The sequence below is a fragment of the Dermochelys coriacea genome, chromosome 8 (genome assembly GCF_009764565.3).
Source record: "Dermochelys coriacea isolate rDerCor1 chromosome 8, rDerCor1.pri.v4, whole genome shotgun sequence".
In the NCBI taxonomy this organism is placed as follows: Eukaryota; Metazoa; Chordata; order Testudines; family Dermochelyidae; genus Dermochelys; species Dermochelys coriacea.
This window is the reverse complement of record NC_050075.1, coordinates 12232253-12246673: the sequence shown is the minus strand read 5'-3', so window position 1 is coordinate 12246673 and position 14421 is coordinate 12232253. Positions and strand designations below refer to the sequence as shown.

Below are 14421 nucleotides of genomic sequence, written 5' to 3'. Positions count from 1 at the left end.
ATGCTTAAACTAAGGCAAAATTAACGGACCTAAGTAGCGGACTTCCTGACTTCTGTACAGTGCTTCTTGCTCTGGGTTTGAGCAAATCATCTAACGCAGTAGCTCTCAACCTTTCCAGACTACGGTACCCTTTTCAGGAGTCCGATCTGTCTTGTGTACCCCCAAGTTTTACCTCACTTCAAAATTACTTCCTTACAAAAAATACACACTCTGAAAGAAAGGGGAAAAAAAAAAAACACCACCCCAGGCAGAGCTCCCTCTTACAGAAAAATTACTTTCTCATTTTTACCCTCTAATTACAGACTAAATGGGAATACACGTAGACTATACACTGAAATGAAAGTGCACTCTCGAGCCCTGTAAACGAGTCATTGTATGAAATTTTAGCGTGCACGGACTTTGCTAGGGCTTTTTATGTAGCCGGTTGTAAAACGAGGCCAAGGGCTCGCTGCCTTGCTGTATCCCCTAGCCTGGGAGACCTCGACGTCCCCCGGGTTGAGAACCACTGATCCAGCCGTTTTGCCTCCCTTTCTCCATCTGCAACGTTGGAGTAACCGGCCCGCTCGACTGGTCTGTGGGCGAGGCCGAGTCAAGTCACGTTTGCAAAGTGGGGGGGGGGGGGGTGAGGAAAAGCTAAACGTTCAACACAACCGCGGCCGCCCGCGGGCCCCCCCCCCCCCCGGCTCTGCTGGAGCGATCGGGCCGGGAGTGGCTGGCAATGGCGGGGACAGTCTGCCACCTGCCGGCGGGCATCCTGCCGAGGTCAGAGGAGCTGGGGGCTGCAGGCGGCGGGAGACGCTGGGCGTCTGAACGGGGAGCCCGGGCCCAGAGCACCGCGGGCGCTCTCGGGAGGGACGCGACAGGGCCCGGGGAGCGCACGCGCAGCGGCCGGGGACGGGGACTGACCGACGCGGATCCTTTGCCCGAGCCCAAGATGGCGGCCGAGGCCACGCTGCCCAGGCCCAAGATGGCGATTTCAGATCCGGGGCGACCGCTTTTACCCCGCCAGCGGAAGCGGCGGTTGTCAGGGGAGACGCAGGCCGGCGGGGCTCGTTCTTTCTCCCGCCTGAGGATGCGGCTTCTCCCCTCTCCTGGGTGGAGACTCCGGCAGCTGCTCTGGCTGACCTGGCTGAGCGGGCGCCTCCTGGCAGGTGAGGGCACCGGGGAGAGGGCCCCTAGCGGGCCGGCCTGAGGTAACCAGGGTGCCCCGCCAGCCCTGCTCGCTCTTGCCACCGCCCGGGGGGTGACCCAGGTTTTCGGGTCACGGTGCTGGTACCAGCCCTCTCCCGCTAGCCCTGTGCCGGGGAGGAGGCTCGTACAGCGCTTCTGCCGGCCCCAGGCTGGCTCGCTTCTTGCCTGCTCCTGTACGCTGCACCGTGGCCCCCTTGGGTGGAGGGGACGGGACACGTCCGTCTTCCGGTTGCCCTCTGCTTGGATGTAGGAGCTCGTCTGTGTGGGGCTCTTCCCTGATGTCAGGCAGGGCTCCCTAAGTGCCCAAAGCGATAGACCTCTAAGAGCAGGACGTACTGGCCCTGGTGGTTATCGCTCTGTTCTCCTCCCCCTGACCCTCACTTCCGTGAAAACTGCTGATCCCTTTTCAAAACAAAACAAAACTACAGCCTGAAAGAAACCAAAGCTACAGCTGAACGCAAGTGCTAAATATTGTTACTTTTATAGGAGCAGTAGCAGAGGAAAATGCTGACCCACTGTCTGAAACTGCCCTACCTCTTAGCACGGAAGGTGGTTCTGCCATTACTGGAGAGCCCCAGGAGCCAGTGCAGTACAAGACGGCAGAAATTGCGGATGCCATGCTGGGTAGCGGGATTCCTGCTGATCGGTCTGTGGTGCTCTCAGTTATTCCAGGAGAAGCAAAGGACGGACGCATGTCTGAATTTGGTGTTGGCACCTGCGATGCAGCAGCAGAAGATGCTGAATGTAGTGTGGGGACTAGCCTTGCTTCTCACTTATCACAGCCAGGTTCACATGTTCAAGAACAAACAGGGGACCCTAATGTAGTGCTAGAGGCTGTGCCTACTTCACCAGCTGAGGAATCGAATAGCACGGACAACGTAAAAACTCCCAAAGTGAACTGTGAGGAAAGAAATATTACCGGGATCAGAAACTTCACGCTACAAATCCTGAATGTTTCGCAAGTAAGTAGGAAATCATTCTGTTTGCTACGTTCTATGTTTATCTTGATAGCTGGGTAGGTGTTACAAAAACAGAGTTTTTACCCAAATGCTACATATATAATCCTTCCCGTGCTTGCCCTGGTGAGTTTCGTGGCACAAAAAGGATAACTTAAAACAAATGTTTAGTGTGCTGGTCGGGGGGAGCTAGTATATAGATAGGGCAGTGCGCTTTCCATATTGTTTTGAAATACAGAAATAGCGGGATATTCAATTCCACTATGTACCATGCCTATGTTCCCCAAGTCTAAAGGGCTTCCTGTACCCATCGTGACTTGTGCCAGCTTCCCTGCAGCACCTTTTTCTTTAGACCAATTTCCTTCTCTTAGGAATGCTTTGTAGCACTTGTTTCCACTAAATTCTAATTTAGGTGGCTTTACTTAAAAACAGGTTTCTTAAAGAGAGGGTAGAAAATAAAACAAAAACAGATTTCAGATAAATACTACTATGAATTACAGCTGGTAGGAAAATGGAAACTTTTCACAAATTTTGGTTGAAATTTCATTTTTGACATTTCTGACCAGCTCTACTAAGAATGGAAAATAACTGAGACATCTTAAAAGTCCTTCAACTGACCCATAGTTTAAAAAGCAACTTGTCTTGTTAGAATCTCATCAAGGCATTCTTGTTCCCAGGAGGCTACAGCAAGTCTCTTTCCCCTTTGTTAGCTCCCAGCTTTGTCTTAAAGACTGGTTTAAGTATTTGAGATATTACATCACCCCAGACCAAACTATAGGGTAGCAGAACCAGTTTGAATCTGGTTCATACAACAGAAGTTTCTCTCTGTTCCCCCAAATGCTGGGGAGGTAAAGGGAATCAGAAGGGAGAATGGGCCTGGGCACAGTTTATTTGAATAAGTTTAGTTTACCAGGTCCTTGCTTGTTTCCTTCCTACCCTTCCACTTGCCTGTTTTTCCCCAGCCTGATCAGCTCTCTGTCCTGTGACCAAATAACTTCCTTTCATACCCTTGTTCATCTCCCACTTTCTCTTCTGGCCCTTCACTTGTCTTGTTTTAGGAACAGCTCCACTACCTTTTTATCCCACAAATTAGCTTCTTGGCCTTGTTAAGGCTTGGAATTCCCCTATTGGAGAAGAAATGAAGTGGTGGATCTACTAACTTTCCCTTCAGAGCTGTCAGTCCCACTTCCTGACAAATAGGATTCAGCTGGTACATCACACATCTGCAGCCAGGGAGTAGGGCCTCTTAGGTAGAATCATAGAATCATAGAATAGAATATCAGGGTTGGAAGGGACCCCAGAAGGTCATCTAGTCCAACCCCCTGCTCAAAGCAGGACCAAGTCCCAGTTAAATCATCCTAGCCAGGGCTTTGTCAAGCCTGACCTTAAAAACCTCTAAGGAAGGAGATTCTACCACCTCCCTAGGTAACGCATTCCAGTGTTTCACCACCCTCTTAGTGAAAAAGTTTTTCCTAATATCCAATCTAAACCTCCCCCATTGCAACTTGAGACCATTACTCCTCGTTCTGTCATCTGCTACCATTGAGAACAGTCTAGAGCCATCCTCTTTGAAACCCCCTTTCAGGTAGTTGAAAGCAGCTATCAAATCCCCCCTCATTCTTCTCTTCTGCAGACTAAACAATCCCAGCTCCCTCAGCCTCTCCTCATAAGTCATGTGCTCTAGACCCCTAATCATTTTTGTTGCCCTTCGCTGTACTCTTTCCAATTTATCCACATCCTTCTTGTAGTGTGGGGCCCAAAACTGGACACAGTACTCCAGATGAGGCCTCACCAGTGTCGAATAGAGGGGAACGATCACGTCCCTCGATCTGCTCGCTATGCCCCTACTTATACATCCCAAAATGCCATTGGCCTTCTTGGCAACAAGGGCACACTGCTGACTCATATCCAGCTTCTCGTCCACTGTCACCCCTAGGTCCTTTTCCACAGAACTGCTGCCGAGCCATTCGGTCCCTAGTCTGTAGCGGTGCATTGGATTCTTCCATCCTAAGTGCAGGACCCTGCACTTATCCTTATTGAACCTCATTAGATTTCTTTTGGCCCGATCTTCCAATTTGTCTAGGTCCTTCTGTATCCTATCCCTCCCCTCCAGCGTATCTACCACTCCTCCCAGTTTAGTATCATCCGCAAATTTGCTGAGAGTGCAATCCACACCATCCTCCAGATCATTTATGAAGATATTGAACAAAACGGGCCCCAGGACCGACCCCTGGGGCACTCCACTTGACACCGGCTGCCAACTAGACATGGAGCCATTGATCACTACCCGTTGAGCCCGACAATCTAGCCAGCTTTCTACCCACCTTATAGTGCATTCATCCAGCCCATACTTCCTTAACTTGCTGACAAGAATGCTGTGGGAGACCGTGTCAAAAGCTTTGCTAAAGTCAAGAAACAATACATCCACTGCTTTCCCTTCATCCACAGAACCAGTAATCTCATCATAAAAGGCGATTAGATTAGTCAGGCATGACCTTCCCTTGGTGAATCCATGCTGACTGTTCCTGATCACTTTCCTCTCCTCTAAGTGCTTCAGGATTGATTCTTTGAGGACCTGCTCCATGATTTTTCCAGGGACTGAGGTGAGGCTGACCGGCCTGTAGTTCCCAGGATCCTCCTTCTTCCCTTTTTTAAAGATGGGCACTACATTAGCCTTTTTCCAGTCATCCGGGACTTCCCCCGTTCGCCACGAGTTTTCAAGGGCTCTGCAATCACAGCCGCCAATTCCCTCAGCACTCTCGGATGCAATTCGTCCGGCCCCATGGACTTGTGCACGTCCAGCTTTTCTAAATAGTCCCTAACCACCTCTATCTCTACAGAGGGCTGGCCATCTCTTCCCCATTTTGTGATGCCCAGCACAGCAGTCTGGGAGCTGACCTTGTTAGTGAAAACAGAGGCAAAAAAAGCATTGAGTACATTAGCTTTTTCCACATCCTCTGTCACTAGCTTGCCTCCCTCATTCAGTAAGGGGCCCACACTTTCCTTGGCTTTCTTCTTGTTGCCAACATACCTGAAGAAACCCTTCTTGTTACTCTTGACATCTCTTGCTAGCTGCAGCTCCAGGTGCGATTTGGCCCTCCTGATATCTTTCCTACATGCCCGAGCAATATTTTTATACTCTTCCCTGGTCATATGTCCAACCTTCCACTTCTTGTAAGCTTCTTTTTTATGTTTAAGATCCGCTAGGATTTCACCATTAAGCCAAGCTGGTCGCCTGCCATATTTACTATTCTTTCGACTCATCGGGATGGTTTGTCCCTGTAACCTCAACAGGGATTCCTTGAAATACAGCCAGCTCTCCTGGACTCCCTTCCCTTTCATGTTAGTCCCCCAGGGGATCCTGGCCATCTGTTCCCTGAGGGAGTCAAAGTCTGCTTTCCTGAAGTCCAGGGTCCGTATCCTGCTGCTTACCTTTCTTCCCTGCATCAGGATCCTGAACTCAACCAACTCATGGTCACTGCCTCCCAGATTCCCATCCACTTTTGCTTCCCCCACTAATTCTACCCGGTTTGTGAGCAGCAGGTCAAGAAAAGCGCTCCCCCTAGTTGGCTCCCCTAGCACTTGCACCAGGAAATTGTCCCCTACGCTTTCCAAAAACTTCCTGGATTGTCTATGCACCGCTGTATTGCTCTCCCAGCAGATATCAGGAAAATTAAAGTCACCCATGAGAATCAGGGCATGCGATCTAGTAGCTTCCGTGAGTTGCCGGAAGAAAGCCTCATCCACCTCATCCCCCTGGTCCGGTGGTCTATAGCAGACTCCCACCATGACATCACTCTTGTTGCACACACTTCTAAACTTAATCCAGAGACACTCAGGTTTTTCCACAGTTTCGTACCGGAGCTCTGAGCAGTCATACTGCTCCCTTACATACAGTGCTACTCCCCCACCTTTTCTGCCCTGCCTGTCCTTCCTGAACAGTTTATAACCATCCATGACTGTACTCCAGTCATGTGAGTTATCCCACCAAGTCTCTGTTATTCCAATCACGTCATAATTCCTTGACATCACCAGGACCTCCAGTTCTCCCTGCTTGTTTCCAAGGCTTTGTGCATTTGTATATAAGCACTTGAGATAACCTGTTGATCGCCCCTCATTCCCAGTATGAGGCAGGAGCCCTCCCCTCACAGACATTCCTGCCTGTGCTTCCTCCCGGTATCCCGCTTTCCCACTTACCTCAGGGCTTTGGTCTCCTTCCCCCGGTGAACCTAGTTTAAAGCCCTCCTCACTAGGTTAGCCAGCCTGCTGGCAAAGATGTTCTTCCCTCTCTTCGTAAGATGGAGCCCGTCTCTGCCCAGCACTCCTCCTTCATGGAACACCATCCCATGGTCAAAGAATCCAAAGCCTTCTCTCCGACACCACCTGCGTAGCCATTCGTTGACCTCCACGATTCGACGGTCCCTACCCAGGCCTTTTCCTTCCACGGGGAGGATGGACGAGAACACCACTTGCGCCTCCAACTCCTTTATCCTTCTTCCCAGAACCACGTAGTCCGCAGTGATCCGCTCAAGGTCATTCTTGGCAGTATCATTGGTGCCCACGTGGAGAAGCAGGAAGGGGTAGCGATCCGAGGGCTTGATGAGTCTCGGCAGTCTCTCCGTCACATCACGAATCTTAGCCCCTGGCAAGCAGCAGACTTCTCGGTTTTCCCGGTCAGGGCGGCAGATAGATGACTCAGTCCCCCGGAGGAGAGAGTCCCCGACCACCACCACCCGCCTTCTCCTCTTGGGAGTGGTGGTCGTGGAACCCCCAACCTCAGGACATCGCATCTCATGCCTCCCAACCAGCGGAGTCTCCTTCTGCTTTCTCCCCCCAGACCTATCATCTGGTCCACTCTCCGCATTGGTACCTGTGGAGAGAACATGAAAGCGGTTAGTTACCTGTGTCTGTGTTACTGGAACCCGGACATTCCGCTTACCTCTTCTGGAGGTCACATGTTGCCAAGCTTCTTCACTGGCCTCTTGGCTCCTCTGTGCAACCTGCTCTATATCTTTAGAGCTTTGTGCCCCTAGAAGCCTATCCTGAGTTTGGTCCAGAAAATCCTCAGTCTCTTGTATACAACGCAGGTAAGAGAGGAAAGAAAGTAAAAAGGACGTTTTTTCATAGTAATAATCCCCAAAGTATTATTTGTCTACCAAGGAGATTTTTACATTTGAAAAATGCAGTTAGGATTAAAATCAGTCTGACTACATTTTGTTCGTTGAATGTTCATATACTGTTGAAATACTGCTAAAAACAGACTTCTGACTGAAATGCCAACTCAAATTTGCTTATGATGGTACTACAGTGTTCTCCTGAAATTAATCTGTTACCAGAGTATTATGCAATGATATGTAATAGAACCCTTTAAAATATTTAATTGGCTTCTCCTTTTTAAATCAGCATGTTTTCTTTCACAGGACCTGATGGAGTTTTTAAACCCAAACAGCAGTGATTGTACATTAGTCTTGTTTTATACACCCTGGTGTCGCTTCTCTGCCAATCTGGCCCCTCATTTTAATTCTTTGCCCCGAGCATTTCCAACTCTAAAATTCCTGGCATTGGATGCATCTCAGCATAGCAGGTAACTTGCAATAAATACACTTCACCTTATAAAGCTTCACATGCTACAGGGTTAGCACTTTGTTTTTGATTCTGACAAATCTTATGCTTTTAAAATGTATTGATGGAGTAATATGTACTCCCTGAGTAAACTAGAGTTCTCTGCCCCTCTGAGTCTGCCTTTACTTCCTTTAGCTTTTCTTCAGTCAATTTTCTCCCTCACTCATCTTTTAACAATGAAGTTAATATTTTCTTAAATGTGCAAATGAACATCTTTCTCTTCAAGGTGAGGGATTAATAGCACTGGCTAAAATCTGACCTGGTGTAGATGGATGCCGGGCTCTGCTAATTCATCTACATCTTGACATGCAAATTCACTTCTGGGTTTCTTTTGAGCAGAGACTGTAAAATATGCCACATCCTTTTCTCTGACCACCTCACAGTGCATCCTCAAAGGACAAGAATAAGACCCTTGTGCCCTAAAACAGGATTGAAACATGGGCCTCCAGAATGAAAGTTAATGCACTAACCTGCTGCAGAATTTTGTATTGCCTAAATTCACTAGTGAAATATTCGCTAATGCCATAAGAAAATAGTTGTGCTCTTGTTCTTGTTATTGAGTTAAATTAAATGTTAACTTAGTAAAGCAGACTTTTCCTTCTTCTTTTGCGACCTCATTTCTTACCTACTTATTTCCTTCAGTTTATCAACCAGATTTGGAACTGTGGCTGTTCCTAATATCCTTCTTTTCCAAGGAGCCAAACCCATGGCCAGATTTAATCATACAGACCGAACCCTGGAAATGCTGAAAGCATTCATTTTTAATCAGACAGGTATGTAGGCTAAACTTGATGCAGAGCTATGAAGGTCAGGTATAGCCTCAAATTGATTTCTCCCTTTTTTTTAAGAGGCTATATTAGGGCTCCTAGAGCCTTTCTGCTAGAGCCAGGAACAGAGCCTTAGGAAGTTACTATTCAGTCACTATTGCACTGACAGGTTTCAGAGTAGCCGCCGTGTTAGTCTGTATTCGCAAAAAGAAAAGGAGGACTTGTGGCACCTTAGAGACTAACAAATTTATTTGAGCATAAGCTTTTGTGAGCTACAGCTCACTTCGTCGGATGCATTCAGTGGAAAATACAGTGGGGAGATTTATATATACAGAGAACATGAAACAATGGGTGTTATCATACACACTGTAAGGAGAGTGATCACTTAAGATGATCTATTACTGGGGGGGGAGGAAGAAATCCTTTTGTAGTGATAATCAAGGTGGAAATAGCCCACTAAGGAGCCACAAGTACTCTCTAAGCTCTCTAAAGTGCCACAAGTACTCCTTTTCTCATTGCACTGAGTGGAATTTCAACACAAGGTAGAAGCAAACAGCCCAGCTATCTAGAGCTGTTTTGGTGGTGGGGGGACTTGGAGGTCAGGCAGAGAGCGTAAGTAGGAAGATCCAGCACTTCCCCACTCCTGAAGTCCTGGATTAATTGGGAATAGTGCTGGACAGTTATTAGCACTACCCTTATCCCCACATTCCAGGATGGGAAGGGATCAGACTCCTATGTCCCATTGCTGTAGGGTAGGCAACAGGTAGGGGACATGGCAGCCTCAGCTCTTATGTTGGTGGGGAGATAGGAGCACAGAGAGCCTTGATTAGTTTTTCTGTTGCTGGGAATCAGCTGTCCAGGCTCTGATCTCCATGGGCTGAGATTACGCAGCTCTCTTCTCTTGTCCCACAGCATAATTAGCCTTCTGAGAGTAGAAGAAAGAACATGCACTAGTATTGTGACAGATTAATGAAAGAGATTGCTAAATCGTTATTAAAGCAGGATTACCTTTACTACTGTTGTAGATTCCCTGACTGGTACTTCTACCAAAGATTACATTGGGAATGGAGAGAATAAAACTCTTCTAATGACACAGTACTAAGGAAATACATATTAGGATACTTTGACAGTTTGAAAATGGAAAACTGACTTTTAGCATAGGTCATTGAAAACAGATCTGTGCTGTTCTAATGTCTAAAACTCATGAGCAGATGCCCCGTAGATATATAGTAAAATCCATGGGACTATATGAACCAGAGTTATATTAAGTCCTGTAGCACAAGCTGCTTAATTTGGAGATGAGAATACAGTTCCTACAATGAACTAATCACCATAGATTTAAAAAATGGTTATTGCTAGCAGCTTTTATCACTGGTTTCTTCTTTCAGGAATAGAAGCTAAGAATGATGTGGTGGTGACTGAGGAAGACCGAGCAGGCCCTCTACCTAGTGTCCTGACAAAAGGAATAGATTGGTTACTTTTATTCTCTTTATTGTTTCTGGTTAGTTTTATTATGTATGCTACCATTCGGACTGAGAGCATTCGCTGGCTAATACCGGGACAAGAGCAGGAGCATCAGGAATAAGTCGAGATAATGACATAACAGACTTCATGCCTACAGATAAAGCAGGAATTTATATGAACTGAAATTGCATAAACTTGTACAGTGAATTAGATGGCTGTAATTTATAATCTTATTAGTTAAAAATCAGTTTTGTTCATTAACTACTGTATGTGTAAACTCAAACTGCTGGTAATTAAGTAAACGAATACAAAAAGGTTCAGCAGAAAAGTTTTTATTTAGGAAATAGCAAGAATTTGTAAACCTGTTACTATGTAAATATCAGAAAACAGTAATTATTATGAAGATTGTTTTTTTTAATAAACTGGTGTGAATCCCTTTTTTAGGAATAATGTTAATTGGTTGCAAAATTTTACTTTGAACTTGTAGTAATCAGAAGTATTATACAGTGGGACCCTGAAATATTGCAGATGATCTTTAGAGGGAAAGTAGGAGTTCTACAGCCAGCAGTACTGCTTTGGTAGCAGTAATATACAACCACTTCCATTATTTTGGAATTGAGAGATATCGGCCCTTCTAATGTGTTTTTCCTTTTCAAGACTTATGGCTGTGCAAATTAAAACTACACATACATGGATAGATGTTGTGTATTGTAAAAAAACTACAGAAATTGCTAGTAATAGGTGTAGACCTACATGGAAGATGTCCATGTTTTGGCTTCTCCCTTCCTGCAATAATAAATAATAAGGTTAAAGGATATATGTCCTTAAGTAAAGGCATCCAGCATTTTAAACAATGGTCACTAAACCAATTCAAGTTGGTGTTTTTCACTAAGACAAGACACAGTAACACAAAGGGAAAAGATTACATAGAGCCTCAGCGTTACGAACACCAGAGTTACGAACTGATCAGTCAATCACACACTTCAACTGGAACCAGAAGTACGCAATCAGGCAGCCCAGACCAAAAAAAAAAAAAGGCAAAATAAAAAGGCAAATACTGTACAGTCCTGTGATTTTTTTTTTAATCCTTTACATTTAAAGGGAAAGTTTAAAAAAAATTAGACATGGTAAGGAAACTGTTTCTGTGCTTTTCATTTAAATTAAAATAGTTAAAAGCAGCATTTTTCTTCTGTAAAGTTTCAAAGCTGTATTATGTCAACGTTCATTTGTAAAATTTTGAAAGAACAACCGTGATGTTTTGTTCAGTTATGAACAACTTCCTTTCCTCAGGTGTTTATAACTCTGAGGTTCTGCTGCATTTTTAATAGGGTTTTTAAATTGTTTAGTACTATATTTCACTAATATATTAAGAGTAGTTATTTCTCCCATCTGATATTTTAATGGTTCCTACTAGAAGAAAGACCACTTCCAAAGGAGTTTAATACTGATGTTTGGGGTTTGAGAGAAGTGTGTTTTGCACTTGCTGGTTAAGTTTAGCAACAATAAAAATCTTGTTTTGCAGCTCTAGAGAGGGTGACCATCAATGTTCCCTCTAATTTCTGACAGGCCCTGTGCACAAAAAATTTCTTCTGTGCAAATTGTTGTGTGCATGGTGTTTTGCCATGTGCGCCGGGTTTAGGATCTGTGTGTGCACGTACATGCACACAGCTTAGAGGGAACAGTGGTGATCATGTATTACATTTGGACCTGAGGCTGGATGTTGTTTGATATCCTTGGTTTACCATGTGCTGTGAGGGATCTGCCTTTCCTTTCTAAGGATTATGTAGAAAACGCATTTTATTGTGTATTACTTCTTCCTTGCTGCTCTACACAGTTAAACTTCACTTATAATAAAATCCTGCTGTAGAAAAACTAGTAAGTTTTGAGGTCAGAACTGACTTCCTTTCCTCTCGGTACTGATTTCTCACAGGACTAAAAATAGTCATTCAGAATTCCTTGCAACTTTAAGTACTGATCTCCCATCTAAATAAGCAGGACCAGTCATCTTATGAGGCTTGTTTGTATTTACATAAATCTTTGTTAATTGTTAGTTTGAAAGCCTCAGTTGCTGAGTGTGTAAATAGTTGATAAGTTTACTCTAATTATGACTTTTAGTACTAATAATCTGATTTTATTAATGTTGAGGCTCTAGAATAAGATACAGTTTAGCTTTAGACATACAGGGTCAGATTCTCAGCTGGTGTAAATGTGTGTACCTCCACTGGCTTCAATGGAGCAGTGCTGATTTACATCAGCTGAGGATCTGGCTCACTTTTCATTTCCCTTGTGGCTGGCATTATTCCTTGCATGGTTAATAGAGAGCTGTAGAATACTGTTGAAATTGTTCCATTTCTGCAAAAAGACTAAAGATAGTTTTTCCTTAAGAACCTACACAATTTTATACTACATTGGGCTGTATTTACCCTCCTGGACGTTGGCACATGGCTGTGTATTTAAAACAGCCTATAAAGTTTTGTCTACGAATATGCACTTAGCTGAAAAATATAAAAGTTCAGAATGTGGACTTTGACATTGTAGCTACCCTTCCCTTTTCCTTAAGCAACGTTTCCACCCAGAAAAGTGATTTGTAAAAAAAAAGACAGGTCCATGTTTTGTTTCAATCATTCCATAGCAAAGGCAATCAATTTTTTTTGCATTGTCATTGTTTTAGAATAGAACTATATTTTCCAAGGCCCCAATTTTATACCAAAATTAAAACTTTTATAATCAATCCTTTACAGAACATAAGCCCCATAAAGAAGTGTAAAGTCTGTCCTTTTTTTTTTTTAAACCAGCCCTTGCTCAGTTGGAAAGGCTGCCTTTGCAGCCAACTGAAACCAACTTCACTGGCCAAACCGAACTGAACGGAAACAGAAACCACCCGCGTGAAGGCTGAAGAATAAACTCCTGCCACCCCCTTGTTTTGATAATCGAAGCCTCCAGCAGCCGGGGAGGAGTTCTGCCTGCAGCCCCTGCTCCTTCTAGGGCAGCTGCCCTGCAATTGACAAAGGTGAAGGGTCGGGGTCCCGGGGAAGGCTGGGGTTTTGCAGCAGAGGTGCACGGACCACGGCTGGCGGCGGGGGGGGGGGGGGGGAGAGGTAAGTACCATTCGCTCAGCGCAGGGGAGCTCCGTGCCGATGAGGGGGTAAGTACCATTCTTGTCGGGGTTTGGGGGAACCTCCTGCGGGGGCGCCGGGCGCAGACGAGCCCGTGTCCCTCCCTGGGCAGCGTGAAGGGAGGGGCCGCGCTGCGGGGGGCGGGAAACGGCCGGGCGGTCGCAGGCCCTTGCGTCGGACCCCGGCCCTGGGCCCTTCGCGCCGTGAGGGGGCGGGGCCGCGGCCGCGCTGAGGCGATGGGAGGCGGCGGGGCCGGGCTGCGGCTGGCGCTGTTCGGGGCGCGCCTGGCGGCGGCGAGCGCGGGGCAGGGCGGCTCGGGACCCGGCAGCAGGAGCCTCTCCGCCATGGTGAGAAGCCAGGCAGGGCCCGCCCCGGGGGTGCGGGAGGGCAGCGGCCCTGGGGGGCTCCCCAGAGATCATGGGGCAAGCGAGCAGCCATCCAGGGGCCGGCGGCATGGGCAGAGGGAGCTCTCCAGGGCTGGGCAGGCGGGAGTCCCCCGGGTGGCAGGGGGTGAGGACAGAGGAAAGCCCCCTGGGAGCAGGAGTCCCGGTCTTCTCTCCTCAGCTCAGCCCTAAGCCAAGTTCCGCACTCTGGGGACCCCATTCCAGATGTTACTTGCGCTGGATGCTTCCTAATAGGGGCATCTCTCATTTTCCCTCTGTGCTGTGAAAGAGCTAACTGCCCGGACACCTACATCACCATCATTAGGGTTCAGAGTCAACGCCCGCTGAGGTGACGATGGCAGTTCACATCTGCCGGAGCTTTTGTTTCACGCTGTCCGCAGAGTTGGGTGCATACCTCTACGTTTGTGATTTCCTTTGCTGTTATAAGGATTTGATGCTTAATTTGTTTTTGTTTTTTTTTTTTTAAATGAAGATTTTAATTGTGGAGCACAAAATGCCGCTACCATGAAAAAATACTTTCCAGTCACAGCATTGCAAATTGGCTCAATTTGTTTCCTGATAAGGGGCCAGGTTAGGTAGGTAAGGAGGCGACTTTCTGGGGATCAGATGGGTATGAGCCCCTGAAGGCAGGCAAGGATAACTTCCCCAGAGAAATGGGGTGAAGGGTGAACAACAGCCTCGCAAAATGTTGCGTAATCTTTTTTGAGCAGTTCTAATATTTACGGTTTGTATATCACCAATAATGTGCCAGGTGCGATTCACACTGAAACAAATAACAATTGGTTTAAAAAGTTCTCCCAACTCTTGGCGCTTAGTTTAACTAAATATTCAGGGGAAAGTGGTGGAAGGTGAGGGACTCAAATACACTTTTAAAATCCCCCCCAAACTAAGGACGCTAAGA

General features: G+C 46.4%; 2 protein-coding genes across 6 annotated transcripts in view; both read left to right on the top strand.

The window, feature by feature from the left end:
* The first annotated feature begins 679 nt into the window (after positions 1-679).
* Positions 680-10320, top strand: TXNDC15 (thioredoxin domain containing 15). The gene is made up of 5 exons (XM_038413041.2): positions 680-1151; positions 1678-2153; positions 7568-7731; positions 8412-8542; positions 9925-10320. Exons 1-5 carry the CDS (start codon positions 719-721, stop codon positions 10119-10121), a joined length of 1401 nt encoding a protein of 466 aa, XP_038268969.1. The 5' UTR covers positions 680-718; the 3' UTR covers positions 10122-10320.
* Positions 10321-12801: 2481 nt separating this feature from the next.
* PCBD2 (pterin-4 alpha-carbinolamine dehydratase 2) overlaps positions 12802-14421 on the top strand; it is a 36354-nt gene continuing 34734 nt past the window's right edge. For 2 of the 5 annotated variants that reach the window (XM_038413700.1, XM_038413701.2), the window contains exon 1: positions 13307-13463. In XM_038413700.1, coding sequence (XP_038269628.1) covers positions 13353-13463 — 111 coding nt within the window. In that variant the 5' untranslated portion in view covers positions 13307-13352. Of the gene's footprint in view, positions 13011-13188; positions 13464-13531; positions 13849-14421 lie in introns of those variants that run through there. The other 3 variants (XM_038413702.2, XM_038413697.2, XM_043490431.1) reach the window with 3 other exon arrangements.

Bases quoted from the DNA above. Each gene is read 5' to 3' on its own strand.
- TXNDC15 (XM_038413041.2), top strand. From the start codon at position 719: ATGGCGGGGACAGTCTGCCACCTGCCGGCGGGCATCCTGCCGAGGTCA. The intron at 1,152-1,677 runs GTGAGGGCACCG...TTACTTTTATAG, and splicing joins GAGCGGGCGCCTCCTGGCAG to GAGCAGTAGCAGAGGAAAAT. The intron at 2,154-7,567 runs GTAAGTAGGAAA...TTTCTTTCACAG, and splicing joins AAATCCTGAATGTTTCGCAA to GACCTGATGGAGTTTTTAAA.